Source organism: Thalassophryne amazonica, chromosome 18, assembly GCF_902500255.1.
Source record: "Thalassophryne amazonica chromosome 18, fThaAma1.1, whole genome shotgun sequence".
NCBI lineage: Eukaryota > Metazoa > Chordata > Actinopteri > Batrachoidiformes > Batrachoididae > Thalassophryne > Thalassophryne amazonica.
Genome location: NC_047120.1, coordinates 39,292,643 through 39,313,550, shown reverse-complemented (window position 1 = coordinate 39,313,550; position 20,908 = coordinate 39,292,643). Strand labels below are relative to the sequence as shown.

The 20,908-nt window shown below is 40.0% G+C and overlaps 2 protein-coding genes across 2 annotated transcripts; one reads left to right on the top strand and one right to left on the bottom strand.

The window, feature by feature from the left end:
* Positions 1 to 1,299: 1,299 nt before the first annotated feature.
* On the bottom strand, positions 1,300 to 4,877 carry tmem101 (transmembrane protein 101). The gene is made up of 4 exons (XM_034194532.1): positions 4,723 to 4,877; positions 2,653 to 2,833; positions 2,142 to 2,288; positions 1,300 to 1,937 (listed from the first exon to the last, which is right to left on the bottom strand). Exons 1-4 carry the CDS (start codon positions 4,851 to 4,853, stop codon positions 1,629 to 1,631), a joined length of 768 nt encoding a protein of 255 aa, XP_034050423.1. The 5' UTR covers positions 4,854 to 4,877; the 3' UTR covers positions 1,300 to 1,628.
* An 8,801-nt stretch (positions 4,878 to 13,678) lies between these two features.
* gngt2b (guanine nucleotide binding protein (G protein), gamma transducing activity polypeptide 2b) lies at positions 13,679 to 14,494 on the top strand. Its single transcript, XM_034194331.1, has 3 exons — positions 13,679 to 13,795; positions 13,954 to 14,042; positions 14,189 to 14,494. Exons 2-3 carry the CDS (start codon positions 13,959 to 13,961, stop codon positions 14,315 to 14,317), a joined length of 213 nt encoding a protein of 70 aa, XP_034050222.1. The 5' UTR covers positions 13,679 to 13,795; positions 13,954 to 13,958; the 3' UTR covers positions 14,318 to 14,494.
* The last annotated feature ends 6,414 nt before the right edge of the window (positions 14,495 to 20,908 follow it).

Here is a 20,908-nt window from a genome sequence, read left to right as displayed (position 1 = left end):
CATAAAAGTTTTACTGAAGATTCATACCCTGATAGGCAAGAACTGGTCATGGGTCAAAGGGCAAAGTCAGCAAAAATCCCTCTTGAACCATTGAATGAATTTTCAAAAATTCATAACCGTCAAAAAAGATAAAATCTCTTTCATATTTGAGAGCGTTATGTAGGATGGTATCCTTTATCGAATGAGTTTGATCTTGTGTCGCAGACCATACAGTCCCCCGATGACGCGGTTCACGGATTAACACCTTGTTTCTGCTTCAAACTGCACACCAGTAATCAGATATCTGAAGCTTTAGTACAACAATCATTTCCACATGAATTCAGCATTATTTTTTTTATCATAAAAGGGGCGGACTGTTTGGTCTGCAACACCAGATCTGATCCAGATTACAGCTTTTGTGGCCATTTTTTAGACATAATGTATGTATACCATAAACATAGGGGATATAGCTTACCGTCTGTAAATTGTCTACTTATTATGTAGCATTATATCAATTGGTTCTGTCTATAGTTGTCCAAGTGAACGTCTTGTAACAATGTTAGCTGAATGCTTTCAATATCAGCTCGGCATTTTTCTCTGGTAATGTTTGTGTTTATGTGCGTGCGTTTGCATTTCATAGTATCAAATATAGTAGATGGCGTTTGTGAGGGCTAGATGCTATCCTTCATCCCGCCGGATAGCTTGAATCAATTTCTGATGAACTTCACAATCAACAGGGAAGGAATGAAATGACCGGTATGCCTGCTTTTGAGCATTACTTCAACACTATTGTCGCTAGCCTCTTCCTTACTGTTGCTACGGAGCCATTACAGATTGCCGGGAAAGGTTTCCACAACAATTGCGTATTTCCGGTCAAATATACAGACGCTGGGTGAGAAGGTCTATAGAAAACATGCAGAGAATTCCTAAATGAAAAATGCAAAGATGACCACACACTCGTACACTAAGACGTGCTTACAGTGAGTTGCCTGTAAAGAAAAGTCAAAGTAAATTCAACAATCACTGTTTTATTTGCAGTTTTCATATAAAGTTATTTTATTTCTGAATTGGAGTTGTATGTATTTATGTAAAATTCATCATTCATGTATTTGAACGATACACATTCTGGTATTTAAGCTTAATTACATTAACACTGAGCCATGAAAAAATAACAGTTGCTTGTGTGGATCTAATTAACTATTACCACAGAAAATACAAAGCCGTGCTTAATAAAAAACATAGTCACACTGGAAAACCCAAGTTGTAAGAAATGTAGACTGTAATTACAACTGTCAACATTTCAGTTTCCTGTATTTCTACCAAAAATATTTAGCAGTTTTAAAACATGCCATAAAGCAATACTTGACAATTTAAGACTTTTCGCTGGAGACAATGTTAATACTCAAAAATTCAGAGCATTACAGAAAAAGATATATATATATATATAAAAAGCCCCACCCCACCAAAAGCAAACATAACAGCTGTTCAGTGAGACAAACGTTTCACATTACGTGATCATCCAGCAGTCTATTTCGAATGAGTCCTGAGAGGTCACTGAGGGACAGTAATTCGTGCACAGTCCAGTCAGTTTGATCCTGCACGAACACCTTAGTGTGTTATCCAAAAAAAAAAAAGGGGGGGGGGGGGGCTTAACCATCAGTAGCCAGGATTAACACGGCACCGAATATTCCCACATTGTGTCCTATCAGCTTCATCTGGTTCCAGAACTCCACTTTGCGAGTGTGGTGCCAGTAGCCCAGGTTGCCGTCGATAAAGAGGATGACCAGAGGAAGAGCGCTGGCCAGAATCTGAGCCGCCAGCCGCATGTAGTAGCCGGACAGGAAGGCCAGCGCCAGCACCCCGTACAGAACTTCCAGCAGCATCAGAGTGATCTCCCCCCCAAAGATGTGGTTCAGATAGGCCAGCCGGTCCTCTTTGCTGTGCTGGAGGGAGTACACCTAGTGGGAGAAAGTGGTACTGCTTATTCAGTAATAAAAGTTGTCTGGTTTGGAAGCTGTCAACGTATGTACACAAAACACAGCACTATGGACTACACAGTCAACATCCAATATTTTAGCCTTTGAATCCAAGGCCTTTAGTGATGTATAGTATAAAAAATTTTTTTTTTTTTTTAAAGTGTATTTAATCTGTCTTGTTCTTACTATACAAATCAGATATACGCCCAGGAAGACTTGTCCAGTGGACTGCAGGGACCTGGTGCGAGATTTCTGCCTGTACACTTCCCCCGCCCCGCTGGCCAGAACCAGAAATCCCCCGATTATAGCCAGAGCTCTGGAATACATTCGGACCTGCAGCACAGAACAAAAATTAAATTATAAACACGGCGACACAGATCAGCTCATGTATTTAATCTGAAGAGGTTGTTGCCTTTGTGACATTAAGGTCAGAGTGGAAATTCAAGCTTTGAAAATAAATTCTACAAATGCTCCAATTTTTCAATTTAATAAATAGTTGACAAAGCGTGACATATGCAAGATGTTGAAAATGTTCAAATTGTGCAAGCGGGTTTTTCAGATGAAAATGTAATGCTAAAGATTGTTTTTAAACATTGGTACTGGCTAATACATGATATTTGCAGCACTGTATCATTTTCAATAAAGAAATGATTGATTTTAAAGGCTTGTGAACTGGCATGGATGCCGACCTGCTCACCTTCAGCCACTCGCCATAATGCACCTGTTCGCCGACGTACGAAGCATACGTGCTGATGGCGAGCTGCATGGCTGCGCCCATTGCAAACCACCTCCTCTTTACGCCAAACGACATGAAGCTGGCACACAGCACTGCAATCCCCATGTCCACATACAGGTATGGTACGTGGATGTCTGGCTTCCTGGTGGAGCCAACCAAGAACTTCAAGTTAATGCTTTCCATTATTTGGGCATGAATCTCTGTTCTCATTCCCCATTTAGTCTAATTTACAAATAGACGTGAATAAATAAACCAGTCCGCAGCACTTTGCACACATCATCCTTCAAGGTCACACAGTAAAACATGAAAGTTCTAAGGTTTCCCTATACCTTAGAACATTTGCCAAGTATCATGGCTGATCACATCAAACTGTCTCCAACACCATTTTCATTTTAATATGTATTGTCATGCACTGCGTTTAAGTACACTTTGTGCACAGTTCATCCTGCTGAACCACTTCGGATTCAAAGCAAGATGAGAACAAGGTAACGTGTCAAGTCATATTTTCTGCAGTTTTAATCAGCAGTGCAGCAAAGTTTCACTGTTGTCAGAAAGCACATTCCTGTTTTAATTATTCTGGCGCAAGTAGAAACTGCATTTGTGTACTACATCCCATGTGTACATGCATCATGATGAAGTCCACATAAAGGCAGGAACAAGCTGCAGGTGTGAGTCTGACTTTTTTTTTTTGCTGGAGCGGTACTAATCCAAATACTGAGTCAGTATCCATGAGCCCACACTTACACAGGCCTGGGTTTTGGAATTTTGAATCAGTGAATAAGCTGCACAGGTGCAAATATGCCTGTGCTGGTAATGTATAGTTTAACACTAGGAAGACATTCCTCCAACGTTGACTCCAGGTATTTCATCAATTTTTGTTAGCCCTAACCCTAAAGCATAAACAAAAAGCACATGGCTATGACTATAAATAAAGCACTCATCAATCTCGCTGCACAATGTGTGATTTTGTCATCATCAAAATGGCTGATACTGCCTGGAGGAATGTTGGCCTTGTGCAAAAATCGGTAATGTGTCAGAAATTAATTCATAAATGGATCATTACAAATACTTTGCTTTGAAAAGTTAATACCCAAATAGTCACACAGTGACACGGGGAGAAAACAAGATTCATCAACAGTTGTTTTACTGTATTATAGAATCTCAGCCCTCAGAATTGTAATCGAATTGCGAGGCGCCTGAAGATTTCCACCCATACATGGTGCACTAGTCTGACGGCATTGTTTACTCACCAATGTCGAAGGGGCAAGCATTACTATGTAGCCCTTATTTCATGTAGTTACAAGGCTTTATTTTAGTTACTAGTCTGATTAACCCAGACAGCTCTCAATGATTAGTGTTCGCTGCCGAGTACCTTGAACAAGCACACCAGAAGAACTTGGCAAAACAAGAGCTTTATTAATTATGGAATTAATGATCACACACAGGTTAAATTCATCAAATGAAATAACTTTATACTTCCTTGTCATGTGCTTTTATTTACTGGCCTTGAACTCAGATTCTGCACATGCACGCACGTGTCAAAACTGAAGTAGGGAACTAGACCAGGGTTATAACAACTGAAACATAATACTTCTGGGTCCAGACGAGGACCTAAACTGTAATTACAGGAAAAATCAGAGAGGGGACGTTTCAAAGTAAATATAAGGCTGCCTGCCACACACATAAATACACGCCTAGTTTAAATAAAGAGACAGTGAATGCATGTTGTGACCACAAGTATGAGAACGCCACATTTAAAATGACAGACATGCAATGTAATTAAACAACTTGACTTCAACCTGGAGGGGCTTTGTCTAAATCCTGAAATGGAACTTAGGGTTTCCCTGAAACGTGAAAAGGCACACGTCTGTTGTCTGGTACCTGCGTTGCGCCTACCTATAAACTGCTTCCAAATCTAGTTTAAATAATAAAGTAAACTATTGGCTATAATTTTACTGTCAAAAGTCAGCAGACAGGCCGATCGAACTGTAGCTCGTTAGCAAACCAACGCTTCCTTCTGTGGTTTCTTACCTTTTTGAGTCTGCTCGTTCGGCAAAGAGCATCAACATACTAAAGCAATTCCAAAAGCCGAACCGGGTCAATATAAACGCTCCAAACTGGCACAGAAACCGGAGTACCTGCTTCCTACTAGGAGCAGCCATAGTCACAACCCATCAGTCCGCCACTGCGACCGCAGAGATTCAATGGTCTTCCGGCCGAAATACATACACAAGCCAAAATAAAAGCGTCGTTTAATGTGAAGCGTTGCAGAGACTTGATAGAGGTAACCTCTCGTGCTTTTATTTTGAAAGAGTTTATTTCCGCGTCCGAGATACTGCATTAGCAAACATCAAGATGAGGGTCGAATAAAATCAGATGAAGGTATTATTATATAACTATCGCTCTTATTGACATATAATGATACCAGAAACGACTGAAACAAAGATAGAGAGATGACGTCAAACAGCAAGAAAAAAAAACAAAAACAAAATAGCACTGATTAAACGAATTGAACATAATTTAAAAAATATAATTAACACACTAGAATATAAATTTCCTTGTTTCTCACATTTCCCATAGATTCCAAAATAAAGTTAAAGAAATTAATAAAGTTTGGCACAACACCGACATCTAGTGGATCAAATGCATCATCACAGATAAGCAACAGTGACCCTGCAGCAAAGCTTCAAGTCCAGCAGAACAGCTGAAGAAAAAATACTGAAAATGGTGACAGAAGTACAAAATTCGGCACAAATATTCCTTAGCAATTACTCTTTTTTGAAAAAAACAATTGGCCACTTGAATTTTTAATAGGCATCCAGGTAGATGTCAACTGAACAATTAACACAGGGGTCAAAATTAAAAGATGCTCCAACCATACTGAAAACTATGCCACATTATTTGTCTGATCATAAATTTTCCAAAAAGGTGTAGTTTGGACTATCTGTGACTGAATATTATGAAGTTATGGAGTAAAAAAAACATTAAGAATGGTGACAAAAGGTCAATTTCAATTTGTACAGGGGTCAAAAGTTAAAGTTGCTACAATTTTGGTAAAAAAAAAAAAAGTGGTGTAGATGATTGGTTGAACGAATAGGATTAATTAATGGAATAGTTCTGACTGTGTTGAATGCTTGGCCTGCAATGTACAAACAATGTTGACGTACATTGGATTCTATGAGATACGTGGTGTGTCCATAAAGTAACGGTCCTTTTTATTTTTTTTAAAAACTATATGGATTTCATTCATATGTTTTTACGTCAGACATGCTTGAACCCTCATGCGCAGTTGGGACATGCCTATCTCGGCTTTCAGTGCTTACCAGTCGAGTGAGTATAAGAGAATTTGTGGAGCGCTGGACATGTCCCAACTTGTCCTCTAACACTCCGAAACGGAGGTGTTCCTTTGTCTCGCTTCCAAAGCGAATCGGTCGTGACGCGCGAAGCCTCCGCGCGGCTTTCCATGACAAAATCTCTTGTTAAAAGTGAAATCTGCCGGAAAATGGCTGATGTCCAGCTCTTGTGATAACCAGAGAAAGAGCACACAACGGTCTCGTATCCACAGAGCCATCAGCTCAGAAATGATCCAGTGGTTTGTGCCGCGACGTCGCAGCTCGGAGCGCGGCACACCGACCGTCCTTAAAGGGGTCCTTAAACCTGTAGTAATAGTCCTTATTCTATGTGAAGCCTGTAAAATTTTCACCGAAAGCCAGATAAATTTTTCGAATGTTTTCCAGGTGCCAGTTTCTAACAGCTTCTGAAAAAATTCTGATGGAAAAAAAGTCCTTTTTATTCCGCCATTTCCAGACAATGAAAATCCGACGAGGGGTGGGACCACTCCTTCCCAAGGCATGCTCACAGGCGAATGACGTCACCGACAGGCGTGGAAAAACTCACGCATGTGCACGAGGGTTCAAGCATGTCTGATGTAAAAACATATGAATGAAATCCATATAGTTTTTGAAAAAAATAAAAAGGACCGTTACTTTATGGACAGACCTCGTATATATATATATATATATATATATATATATATATATATATATATATATATATATATATATATATATATATATATATATCCATCCGTCTACTACCGCTTAGTCCAATTAAGGGTCGCGGGGGGCTGGAGCCTATCCCATAGGGCGTGAGGCGGGGTACACCCAGGACAGGACGCCAGTCTGTCGCAGGGCCACAAATAGACAAACAAACACAGACACACCCACATGCACACCTAAGGACAATTTTAAAGATTCCAATCCACCTAACCCGCATGTCTTTGGATGTGAGAGGAAATTGGAGTACCCGGAGGAAACCCACGCAAACACGGGGAGAACATGCAAATTCCACACAGAAAGGCCACGGGAATTGAACCCATGACCTTCTCGCTGTGAGGCAACAGTGCTAACCACTAAGCCACCGTGCTGCCCATATATATATGCTATGTGACTAAAAAGATTAATCCAGGTTTTGAGTATATTTCTTATTGTTACATGGGAAACAAGGTACCAGTAGATTCAGTAGAGTCTCACAAATCCAACAAGACCAAGCATTCATGATATGCACACTCTTAAGGCTATGAAATTGAGCTATTGGTAAAAAAAAAAAAGTAGAAAAGGGGGTGTTCACAATAATAGCAGCATCTGCTGTTGACGCTACAAACTCAAAACTATTATGTTCAAACTGCTTTTTTAGCAATCCTGTGAATCACTAAACTAGTATTTAGTTGTATAACCACAGTTTTTCATGATTTCTTCACATCTGCGAGGCATTAATTTTGTTGGTTTGGAACCAAGATTTTGCTCGTTTACTAGTGTGCTTGGGGTCATTGTCTTGTTGAAACACCCATTTCAAGGGCATGTCCTCTTCAGCATAAGGCAACATGACCTCTTCAAGTATTCTGACATATCCAAACTGATCCATGATACCTGGTATGCGATATATAGACCCAACACCATAGTAGGAGAAACATGCCTATATCATGATGCTTGCACCACCATGCTTCACTGTCTTCACTGTGAACTGTGGCTTGAATTCAGAGTTTGGGGGTCGTCTCACAAACTGTCTGCGGCCCTTGGACCCAAAAAGAACAATTTTACTCTCACCAGTCCACAAAATATTCCTCCATTTCTCTTTGGGCCAGTTGATGTGTTCTTTGGCAAATTGTAACCTCTTCTGCACGTCTTTTATTTAACAGAGGGACTTTGCGGGGGATTCTTGCAAATAAATTAGCTTCACACAGGCGTCTTCTAACTGTCACAGCACTTACAGGTAACTCTAGACTGTCTTTGATCATCCTGGAGCTGATCAATGGGTGAGCCTTTGCCATTCTGGTTATTCTTCTATCTGTTTTGATGGTTGTTTTCCGTTGTCTTCCACGCGTCTCTGGTTTTTTGTCTATTTTAAAGCATTGGAGATCATTGTAGATGAACAGCCTATAATTTTTTGCACCTGCATATAAGTTTTCCCCTCTCCAATCAACTTTTTAATCAAACTACGCTGTTCTTCTGAACAATGACTTGAACTTCCCATTTTCCTCAGGCTTTCAAAGAGAAAAGCATGTTCAACAGGTGCTGACTTCATCCTTGAACTGGTTCACACCCGTTTGTTCCACAAAATTGATGAACTCACTGACTGAATGCCACACTACTATTATTGTGAACACCCGCTTTTCTACTTTTTTTTTTTTTTTTACTAATATCCCAATTTCATAGCCTTAAGAGTGTGCATATCATGAATGCTTGGTCTTGTTGGATTTCTGAGAATCTACTGAATCTACTGGTACCTTGTTTCCCATGTAACAATAAGAAATATACTCAAAAACTGGATTAATCTTTTTAGTCACATAGCACTACTATTATTCTGAACACTACTGTATATATATATATATATATATATATATATATATATATATATATATATATATATATATATATATATATATATATATATATATATATATATATATACTCAACAAAAATATAAACGCAACACTTTTGGTTTTGCTCCCATTTTGTATGAGATGAACTCAAAGATCTAAAACTTTTTCCACATACACAATATCACCATTTCCCTCAAATATTGTTCACAAACCAGTCTAAATCTGTGATAGTGAGCACTTCTCCTTTGCTGAGATAATCCATCCCACCTCACAGGTGTGCCATACCAAGATGCTGATTAGACACCATGATTAGTGCACAGGTATGCCTTAGACTGCCCACAATAAAAGGCCACTCTGAAAGGTGCAGTTTTATCACACGGCACAATGCCACAGATGTCGCAAGATTTGAGGGAGCGTCCAATTGGCATGCTGACAGCAGGAATGTCAACCAGAGCTGTTGCTCGTGTATTGAATGTTCATTTCTCTACCATAAGCCGTCTCCAAAGGCGAGTCAGTGAATTTGGCAGTACATCCAACCAGCCTCACAACCACAGACCACGTGTAACCACACCAGCCCAGGACCTCCACATCCAGCATGTTCACCTCCAAGATCATCTGAGACCAGCCACTCGGACAGCTGCTGAAACAATCGGTTTGCATAACCAAAGAATTTCTGCACAAACTGTCAGGAACCGTCTCAGGGAAGCTCATCTGCATGCTCGTTGTCCTCATCGGGGTCTCAACCTGACTCCAGTTCATCGTCGTAACCGACTTGAGTGGCCAAATGCTCACATTCGCTGGCGTTTGGCACGTTGGAGAGGTGTTCTCTTCACGGATGAATCCCGGTTCACACTGTCCAGGGCAGATGGCAGACAGCGTGTGTGGCGTCGTGTGGGTGAGCAGATTTCTGATGTCAATGTTGTGGATCGAGTGGCCCATGGTGGCGGTGGGGTTATGGTATGGGCAGGCGTCTGTTATGGACGAAAAACACAGGTACATTTTATTGATGGCATTTTGAATGCACAGAGATACCGTGACGAGATCCTGAGGCCCATTGTTGTGCCATACATCCAAGAACATCACCTCATGTTGCAGCAGGATAATGCACGGTCCCATGTTGCAAGGATCTGTACACAATTCTTGGAAGCTGAAAATGTCCTAGTTCTTGCCTGGCCGGCATACTCACCGGACATGTCACCCATTGAGCATGTTTGGGATGCTCTGGACCGGCGTATATGACAGCGTGTACCAGTTCCTGCCAATATCCAGCAGCTTCGCACAGCCATTGAATAGGAATGGACCAACATTCCACAGGCCACAATTGACAACCTGATCAACTCTATGCGAACGAGATGTATTGCACTGCATGAGGCAAATGGTGGTTAAAGATTGATGTAAATGAAGTCCAAGACATATTTTGTGACATTGAAGTGATCATGTTTCTATCCCTTGACTTATCTAAAGAAAACTGGCCGTCAAAGTGATGATAAGTATTACCAATAATTGTTACAATATTTTTTTTCATCCAGTTATTTTCGGGCTCTGAAAATGGGTACATTGTGTATACAAATGGACATAATTCCTTAAGGTAACATTTTTCTTAAACCCCTTGAATTAAAGCTGAAAAGCTACACCACAAATATTTATTGTTTATCATTCATTTTCAGATGCTTCTCTGGGTCCGGGTTGCGGTGTCAGCAGAGCAAGTATCTCATTCCACACTTTCCTATCCTCAGCCCAGTCCTGTAACTCTTCCCGTGGTATCCCAAGACGTTCCCAAGCCAGCTGGTGTGTTAACAAACTGGAGGTAATGGATTAATTTATCTGTCTGTTCACTTTCTGCATTTTACAGGGTGCATTCTACATTCTAGGCTTTGGAAAAGCCTAGAATATATTTGGCTGTGCCAGTGATGAATGAATTGATTGCTTCCCAAATAACAATGAATATGTACAGTGCATCCGGAAAGTTTTTACAGCACTTCATTTTTCCACATTATGTTATGTCACAGCCTTATTCCAAAATGGATTAAATATTTTTTTCCCCTTGAGATTCTACACACAACATCCCATAATGACAATGTGGAAAAAGTTTTTTTTTTTAGATTTCTGCAAATTTGTTAAAAATAAAAAGTAAGAAATCACATGTACATAAATATTCACAGCCTTTGCCATGAAGCTCAAACTTGAGCTCAGGTGTATCCTGTTTCTTGGATAGATTCAGTTTATTAGACATGATTTGGAAAGGCACACACTTGGCTACATATAAGGTCCCACAGTTGACAGTGCATGTCAGAGCACAATCCAAGCATGAAGTCAACGGAATTGTCTGTAAACCTCCAAGACAGGATTGTCTCAAGGCGCAAATCTGGGGAAGGGTACAGAAACATTTCTGCTGCTTTGAAGGTCCCAATGAGCACAGTAGACTCCATCATCTGTAAATGGGAGATGTTTGGATCCACCAGGACTCTTCCTAGAGCTTGCCACCCGTCTAAAGTGAGCAATCGGGGGAGAAGGGCCTTAGTTAGGGAGGTGACCAAGAACCCGATGGTCACTCTGTCAAAGCTCCAGCATTCCTCTGTGGAGACAGGAGAATCTTCCAGTAGGACGACCATCTCTGCAGCAAACCACCAATCAGGCCTGTATGGTAGAGTGGCCAGACTGAAGCCACTCCTTAGTAAAAGGCACATGGCAGCCCACCAGGAGTTTGCCAAAGGGCACCTGAAGGACTCTCAGACTCTCAAACCATATTCTCTGGTCTGATGAAAAAAAGATTGAACTCTTTGGTGTGAATGCCAGACGTCATGTTTGCAGGAAACCAGGCACCGTTTTTACAGTGAAGAACGATGGTGGTAGCATCATGCTGTGGTGATGTTTTTCAGCGGCAGGAACTGGGAGACTAGTCAGGCTTGAGGGAAAGATGAAAGCAGCAATGTACAGAGACATCCTGGATGAAAACCTGCTCCAGAGTGCTCTTGACCTTAGACTGGTTCCACGATTCATCTTTCAGCAGGATAGTGACCCTAAGCACATAGCCAAGATATCAAAGGAGTGGCTTCAGGACAACTCTATGAATGTCCTCGAGTGGCCCAGTCAGAGCTCAGACCTGAATCTGATTGAACATCTCTGGAGAGATCTGAATATGGCTGTGCACTGACGCTCCCCATCCAAGCTGATGGAGCTTAAGAGGTGCTGCAAAGAGGAATGGGCAAAACTGCTCAAAGATAGGTGCACCAAACTTGTGGAATCATATTCAAGAAGACCTGAGGCTGTAATTGCTGCCAAATGTGCATCAACAAAGTACTGAGCAAAGGGTTTGAATACTTAAGTACACGTGATTTCTTAGGTTTGTATTTTTAATAAATTTGCAAAAAAACAAAACAAAAAAACCAATTTTTTTTCATGTTGTCATTATGGGGTGTTGTGTGTAGAATTTTGAGAGAAAAGATGAATTTACTCCATTTTGGAATCAGGCTGTAACATAAACAAGTGGAAAAAGTGAAGTGCTGTGAATACTTTCTGGACACACTGTAAATAAATAAATAATGTTTTGGGAATGACACCATAACAACCATTTAAAAGCCAATCCACAATGAATTAATTTCAATGAAGTATAAGTGATTTCTAGTGATAAACAGTGCTTGCACATGAAAAACAAATGCTGAATTGCAAAAAAGGTGCAAAAAGGAGTTGGTCTGGGACATTCCATTTTAAATTGTAAAAAATGTTATCTAATTCTATTAAATAGTTATCAGTTCACAGCTTTTTCCACACCCCTGCCTGTGAAGCTTTAAGTGCATTAAGTGGGTCTTTTTGTAGCTGCTAGTTGAACTGGCTAAAACATTTAAACACTCCTTGTGAAAATTAAAGTGCAGTTAGGTGTGATGTGTACGCTAAAATAGTTCATGAATAGGTTAGAGTTTTATCTTTTTTTTTTTATAATTATTATTTTTAAATATAGTGACTCAGAGTGTGGAACCAAAATAGGGCTGGAAAAGACTATTTTCCTTCTGTTTTTCATCACTTGGTGACTGACGATATGGTACACTGGTGATATTCAGGAGTGTGCCCACATTGTTAATCCACAGTGACGTGTTTCACTTTAATCTTGAGTAGATGAGACTAACCCAGATCCTGAAAATGGCTTAGAGAAGTCCTGCTAAAGGCCTGGAGCTTCTTTCTTTCCCAAAGAAGGAATTAAATATGATACATTTGTGGTCCAATTTCACAAATTAGCCATTATTTTGGAGTTACAAAGTTATTACAAATTGTTTCACAACTCAAAATCTTCATAAAGAGCCAATTTTAACAAATTATTTACAAAATAACCATTGCAGTTTAACTGGCTGAAGCTAACTGCTTGATTTCAAGTTGTTATTAAGATACATTAAAAAAGTGCAACTGCCTGGTTAAAATAAGATTACAGTGGATCTGAAAATGGCTGTGCACCAGCGCTCCCCATTCAACCTGATGGAGCTTGAGAGGTGCTGCAAAGAGGAATGGATAAAACTGCCCAAAGATAGGCGAACCAAGCTTGTGGCATCACATTCAAGAAGACTTGAGGCTGTAATTGCTGCCTGAGGTGCATCAACAAAGTATTAAGCAAAAGGTGTGAATACTTACGTACATGTGATTTCTTAGTTTTGTTTTTTAATTTTTAATAAATTTGCAAAAATTTCAGAAATACTTTTTCATGTTGTCATTATGGGGTGTTGTGAGTAGAATTTTGATGGGGGGGGGGGGGGGAATTTCCTCCATTTTGGAATAAGGCTGTAACATAAAATGTCAAAACCGTGAAGTGCTGTGAATACTTTCCGGATGCACTGTACGGTATATTTGCACACTGACAGACACACAGGACAGAAAACAATACCCCTGCATACACTATTGTGCAACAATGTTCATGACATTCATGCTTTGAGCTCTTAGTTCACTGCATCACTTTCATTATCTGTTATAATCCATGTGCTCTTCCTATCCTCCTTCCTGTTCAGGGGTTGCACCTGCTGATTCTTTAATCCCATCAGGGGAGATTGGTGACATCAGGTCCAATCCTGTGGTGACCTCTCCAAAAAGCCAGTAACAAGGATCAGCTGCGGTGAAGATCAGCGGGGCGACATGGACCGGTCAGTGTAAAGAAGTCACCCAACTAGACAAATAAAAACAGCTTATGAACTCAGGAGTTGGAACTTTTCTCTGATTGTTGGGGATCCCGCCATTCATAAGGTAAACATGCAAAGTGCTGACATTTGTCTGTGCTGCCTTCACTTGCACGGTGCTAAATCTTTTAATTTGGATGTTATGGAGAAAAACATTAAAGAAAATGAAGATGCAAAACATGAGAATAGATCCTCTAGATAACTGATGTTATTGTCTTCCTGCAGCCAGGATGGCTCGGGATATGTCGGACAAGGACATCTTAAAAATGGAGCTTGAACAGTTAAAGAAGGAAGTGAACACACCACGAACACCAGTAAGTAAATATGTTTTGTCATTCTTTCATTTAAAACACTAAAAGGCATTAAAACAATGAGTTGAGACAATTTCTAAAATCTTAAATGAGAAGATTTATCTTATCCTAACATTTATTTTGATTCCCCCTCTCTCTCCGAACAACAGGTTGGAGCAAACTGTGCAGACACCATTGCCTTTGTGGAGGGTCTGGCACCCAACGATCCGCTGATTAAAGGTGTTCCAGATGAAAAGAACCCCTATAAGGGAGACAAGGGAGGCTGCATAGTAACATAACACATAGCAAAAAGTCAAGCTTTTTTATTTTAAAGTGAGCAGGTCAAGTTTCTGTCATATTCTTGTGGAACTGCTGTTTAAGAAACATAGCAAAACAGTTAAATTTGTGTTGTATTTTTTTGCTACAGGCACTGTTCTGTTACTGCATTTGTTGTGAGAATCCCTCCAAACTCATGAAAGTTTAACGTAAAAGGTTCATTTTGACTGAACGTCAATATGTGACAAACTTAGTAGCTCCTTTGCGACATAGTGACGCAAAGGGACGATGACCTAATGTCAAAATGTGATGAGGAGGGACTGAAAATGTGTTGTCAGTCTGTAACTCAATGAGAAGTATTATGCTGGTTAATATTAAATGGAACTGACTATTTGGCGATGTCATCTTTATTACTGTACAAAGCAGGACAAATACGATTCATGCACTTTTTGCTTCATCTAATTCACAAGCAATGTAGATGCTCGTGTGTGTACAGATGGTAGCCTTTAAATATGAAGTTCAGAAACAGTGAGATCCTTGTTTATTCACTTGTGCTTCAAAATGTTTTAGTTGAGTTGAGTTTAGTATCATCCAACATAAAAGTTGATTTGCGGCATGGCGGCTCAGTGGTTAGCACTTATCGCATCGTAAGAAGGTCTGATTGCACCCATGTGGGTGGAGTTCCTTTCGTCATGTTCCTTTCACTGCCCTTGAACAAAGTAATGTCTCTCAATCTGGAGTTTGTTGCTGGACTGTGGCAGTCCACCGTTCCTAGTGGGTGGATTGTATCGACCTATAAGTACCAAGGGTTATGGTACATTCCAGTTGCATTCAGAGTTTATAATTCCCCAGGTCCAACTAGTTCCAACTGTAACGTTCCTTAACTCATAATTCCAACACCTCAACTATGTTTCTGTGAAGGCTCTCAGTTGTCCAGGTGGTTTCCATAGTAGAGAAGCTTGAATCTTCGACTGGACTGGGTTGCTTGACGCGAGGATGTTTCGCTTCAAATCGCAAAAGCTTCCTCAGCTAAAATTCTTGCTCTGGTAATCTGACTTTGCCTGGACTCTTATAGAGAAGAACAGGACCCCTCAACTAGTTCGATCAACACATGCCCAGAGAATCCAAGATGGCTGCTCGGAGTAACAACAGTAGATAAGTGGTGTTGTTTTTAAAATGTCCATTTTAATAAGTTGTCCACACCACAGTGTCCTACTGCTGTCTGTGGACATGCTGCTGTGATGTTTATATGAGTGAAATACAGTGATGTTTTCAACTGGTGCCACTAATATTGGCTAAGGTAGATGTTGGTAGCAGTGACTGGCTGCACTGTGATACAAACTGCGCAGTAAAATGAAGTGCCAACATGCCTTCTGCGCCATCTGTCGTCTTCCATTTGGTCTCTTTGATGGATCACGCATTTGTTTCGTTGTTCTCCATACTCTGGAAGTACAAGCACAAGAAAGGCTTTCTTAGAAGTAGCCATCTTGGTTTCTGAGTTGCTTGTGTGGTAATGCTTTTAACTTGAGAGTGATGTCATTCCCATTTGCAACCTACAACTTCTGAGTTAGCTAGAATGCTGTAATAAATTCAGAAGTTAAATGTTGAAGTACACTGACAATAAAGGCCCTTCTTCGATTTATGTAGCAACACAAAGCACCCTGGGAGTTCAGGATATGGAGGATCCTGTACAGATTGTGTATTCTTGGAAGAAAATACTGAGTGAAGTGATCCAATTTAAAAACTCAGTGAATCAAAAACTCAATTACAATGACAAATATTTCCTGTGTAGTCAACAACTCTCACAACCGGCATAGAAAACCAGTGGGAAATTCAATGCAAGCTGAACATAGGAATCCAAATCTCCGAGATGACAAAGAGTTGTTGAATGGCATGGTTCACCGCTGTAAAAAGGAAAAACATAATCTTCAGCAACACTCTGTCAAATATGATGTTTTGCTCATGGAAAAAAGTTAAGTTAGTATCGAAACAGATTTGTGTTATGAAATTACAGCTAGCTGCAGATACATATTGTAGGGTGGTAGCTACATAGCTAACTTCAGACAATTTACTGGTTGTGTGGCCAGTGGAGATTACCTGCCTTAGTTCAAACAATAATATTCTGGTCATTGATTGAAAATCTGTAGTTCCTACATCCACACATTTGTAAATTGAAAGTGGACCTTGACGTAGACCTTGATGTTCACACAGACAGGGTAAAATGCTACTTTTGGATGCTCCTTCACTTCACAGAGCCACTCTTTGCATTCTTAAGGCTTAATTCCAATAATTGTCTTTATTTTGTCGAAGTATTGCTCCTTTGGTTTATTTATGATAACGTAATATAAATTATAGGTTTTTGGTGACATGTACCCTCTTCTCCTATGCTCTGAATGCATGCCAGGGAATTGAGCTTACTGAGGTGGATAAAATTCTTGAACTGTTAATATAAACCAACCCCATTATACATGAGTTATATTTTTCCAATATTGCTAATATTTTCAAAAATTTTGCACAATAGTGCACGTACATGTGCTGTAACAGAAGTCTTTGTCAGTGATGGCGATGTGGTGAGTGTTATCACTGGCTTCAGATTCAATCTTCCGCTCAGAATCAGGTGAACATTTGAACCACACTGTTGAAAAAAATATGTTGTGAAGACGTTTCCAATCATTTCTGTTCTTGTTGGAGTCTTTTTCCTGGATTTCACGAGCCCCTAATGTCCTCTCTGTTTTATGATATGGCAACAGCAGCTCTGCTTTTGTCAGACATGAAATGCTGACACGCTGTAACTTCACTCAGATACCTGATTGTATAAACTGAAAAATAGACACACCTCGCAGGACACATATCTAAATTGTCTTATCAGATAAGAGCAACTCTGGCCATATCTTTGTAGTTTCATACACTGTAAACCTGGATTATACCTGTTTGTTATTCTATATCAGTATGACAAAAGATTACTGATGTTGTAATAACACAAAATTGCTCAATAACAACGCCTGAACTATGAAATGTGAAAATCTGCATACAATAATAATAATAATAATAATGATAATAATAATAATAGTTTACGTGTAACTGATATAGTGCCTCCTCAGAAAAAAAGTGCTTTACTGCAACAACAATTATAACAACAATGCACAAATACAAAAATTTGCAATATAAAATAATCATATTGGAGCGTGAGATCAATAGATAGATTGGGGCGGCATCTGATGTTTTACAGACACTGTACCGGACCACCGTGGTGAAGAAGCAGCTGAGCCAGAAGGCCAGGCTCTTAATTTACCAGTCGATTTACGCTCCTATCCTTACCTTTGGTCATGAGCTTTAGGTAATGATGGAAAGAATAAGATTGTAGATGCAAGCGGCAGAAGTGATATTCCTCCGTCAGGTATCTTGGCTAACAGGGTGAGATGCTTGACTATCCAGGAGGGATACAGAGTAGAGCCACTGCTTCTTTGCATTGAAAGGAGCCAGCTGAGGTCGTTTGGGCATCTTGAGAGGATGGTCACCTCCTGGTTGTCTCCCTAGAGAGGTCTTCCAGGCACGGCCAGCTGAGAGGAGGCCCAGGACACGCTGGAGGGATTATATGTCCCAACTGGCTTGGGAACACCTCTGGACAGTACAAAATAAGCATTTTTGATTCTGGAGTTGTGATTATTCACAGATCATATAGCTGCCTTTCAGTCATGTATGTCATGTCTGTTATGGAGGCCTGTTGGTGAATGTGTGCATTAAAATGTTTGTGTCATCATGCTTTTATGAATATTGTCAAACTGCATTAACGAAGAAGTTAAGAGGGAATAAAAGCCACTGAAGCAAAAAGTAATCTAAAAAATAAAACGGATCATAAAACGTTTTGGGTAATTGAGTAAAAAGATTGGCGTTTTACTTTTTTGATAATATGTCTGCTTGTTTAGTGTTACTGTGCCTCTGCTTCTTTCTCACTTATCAGACTTCGTCCCTTGTGCTCTTGCCTCAGTTCACATCCACACATCCTACAATTTCCTTGTACACACATCAGGAGTTGTGAGAGAAAAGACATCTGATGTAAAAACTTTTGTCAGATCAACACACAAATCAACACAGGATCCGCTGTGATGAGCAACCAAAAGAATAAGATTTGGACAAAATAATGAAGCGTTTGCCCAACAGTCTGGTTTAATTTAGCTAAATGACTTAGAGGTTGATTGAATGGACTGTTCTCGATAAAGTACAGGAACAAGTTCACTTAAACTGGGATTTTATTTCAAAGGAAAAATTTTATGGTGTTGCAAGAATCCTGTTTTTGTTTTCTTAACTTCAGGCAACATTTGACATCATATTTTTACGTTGACCTAATGTTTTACTGTGTACAAAATGTTTGGAATGAAGGAACAGTCATTTCTGGAGGAAAAATACAGACTTTTTCAACATAAACTCTGCCTTTAACTTAAGCTAGCTCCGCGACTGCTCATTGAATGCAAGCCTGAATATCAACAGCTCTTCTTTGCAGAATTTGATTCTGTCGATCGGGTGGCGCTCTACTGAGAATAAGAGGGATCCACAAGAAGTTGCTGGACATCATAGCAAAGCTAGAGTTGTGTCAGAAATGGCATTTAATTTGTATCACATCCAACCAACAACCTCCAGTGCTAACAAATAAGCAACCGTGAAAGTGCCGAATCTTGCAGTTCCTTGAATGGCCACTCGAGGTTGGTTCCAACAGTGAGTCACTCCCAAAGGTGCCCAAAATCACCAACTTTACAGCAAAAATAATAAATGGTAAAGAAGAAGAAGAAAATAGCTTTGTGCTCTATAGCTAGTTTTCCCTGTTTGTGACAAATGTCTGGGGGGGTTAATTTTTATATGACTCATCAGTTTAAGCTATTTTAGGCCAAAAATATGAATGAATGACAACTATGTTGTGTTTGAGGGCCATGTGAGCAGCGGATGGCTATCGTGTTTGTCTTTTATGAGCATTTTATTAAAAATAGCACAGATATGGGTCAGCATGGTGGCTTAGTGGTTAGCATTAATGCCTCACAGCAAGAAGGTTGTGGGATCGCTTCCCAATTTGGGCCTTTCTGTGTGGAGTTTGCATATTCTTCCCCTGTTTGCAAGGGTTCCATCTGAGTGCTCTGGCTTCCTCCAACATCCAAAGATGTGCAGTTATTAAATGTGACAAATTACACAAATCCATACTGGATTTGCTGTGGAGAGCCAAAATAACACTCACTCACTCATCTGGATCGCAGGAAGCCAAAATAACTTAGAATTTAATTTATAGATTAGCTGCATTGATGACACAATGGTTATTGAGATAGAAACTTAATACCTGCCTTAATACCTTTCTCCCCATTAAGAAAGCCACCACCCAGTAAGCAACAATATGCCTAACCTAAGGTTAGCCTGCTCGATTTAGCTTATTTATTAACTTGCAGATTCCACTCAGGTCACACCAGTCTTGCTCATGCGCCACTTCGTTACCCATTTATTGGTTGGTGGGGAGTTAGGTGGAGTTAAGTCCTGTCAACATGGTGACAATTTTGGCTTCATAACCGCTGTTCAGTAGAGGTGGGTGGATTGATCCTAATATCGATAATATCGATACCAACGCTGGTATTGGTATTGAACAATCCTCGTGTAAAAAGATCGATACTCAAGCTTTTTTTCTCTGCCGCACACACTGACTGCTGCGCATGCATCACAGTCTACAGTCTGTCTGTAAGAGCAGTGCTGCGCTGTGTCACACAACACAGAGCAGTGCACCCTCCCCCCTTTGGTGTTTTGTTGTTGCGCCGTCACGTGGCTTAGCGGTGCCAGCCATTTTTGTTGTGGTGTGTTAATTTTGTTGTATTGTGGTTTGTCAACCCTCTACCAAGGTGGAGCGCCTTGGGGCAACTGTTTGTTGTGATTTGGCGCTATATAAGAAAAAAGTTGATTGAAGTTGATTGATCTACCTCAGGAGATTTTGTTTTAAGTTGTGTTGAGTGATTTTTTTTAAACAAAATGTTAATTGTGATAATAAAGTATTTTGTTGTCACGTACAATGTTTGGCGAAATTCTATCCTAGGTCTTTTGGATCCTTTGAAGCTTAAGTATGAAAACGTATCGGTATTGGTATCAGTATCGATATCAGTGATACTGGGCCTGTATTTATTTAGTATCGGATCAATACCAAAATTCCCGGTATCGCCAACCTCTACTGTTCAGAAAACCTTTGAGTAACATAATGGAGCGTTTCTCCAGTACCAGTCAATTTGTCAAATCCCAAAGCAGATCTGTACCAGACTTAGTGTAGAGTGGGTAGACAAAAGGGTGAAAAAGGTATGAGGGGAGTTATAAGTTGCTGTGGTTGTTTTGTTCCCCCTGCAAGTTAAAATATTAAACCCAAACTTAGGTTAAAGGGCCTAACTTCGTATTTACTAAAATGTTCAACAAGCAATAATTGCACCTCAGTTAAACCTCCTTGGCTATGATACGGCCACTGTGTAAAGCTAACACTAACTTTCAAATTTGTCCAAAGAAGAGAATTAAGTTATTTGAACAGAGTTTAGTTGAATTGCAACTGCAAAAATAGAAATGTTGTTGCTCTGACTGTTTGTTTGAGGCTCCTATAGTGGGAG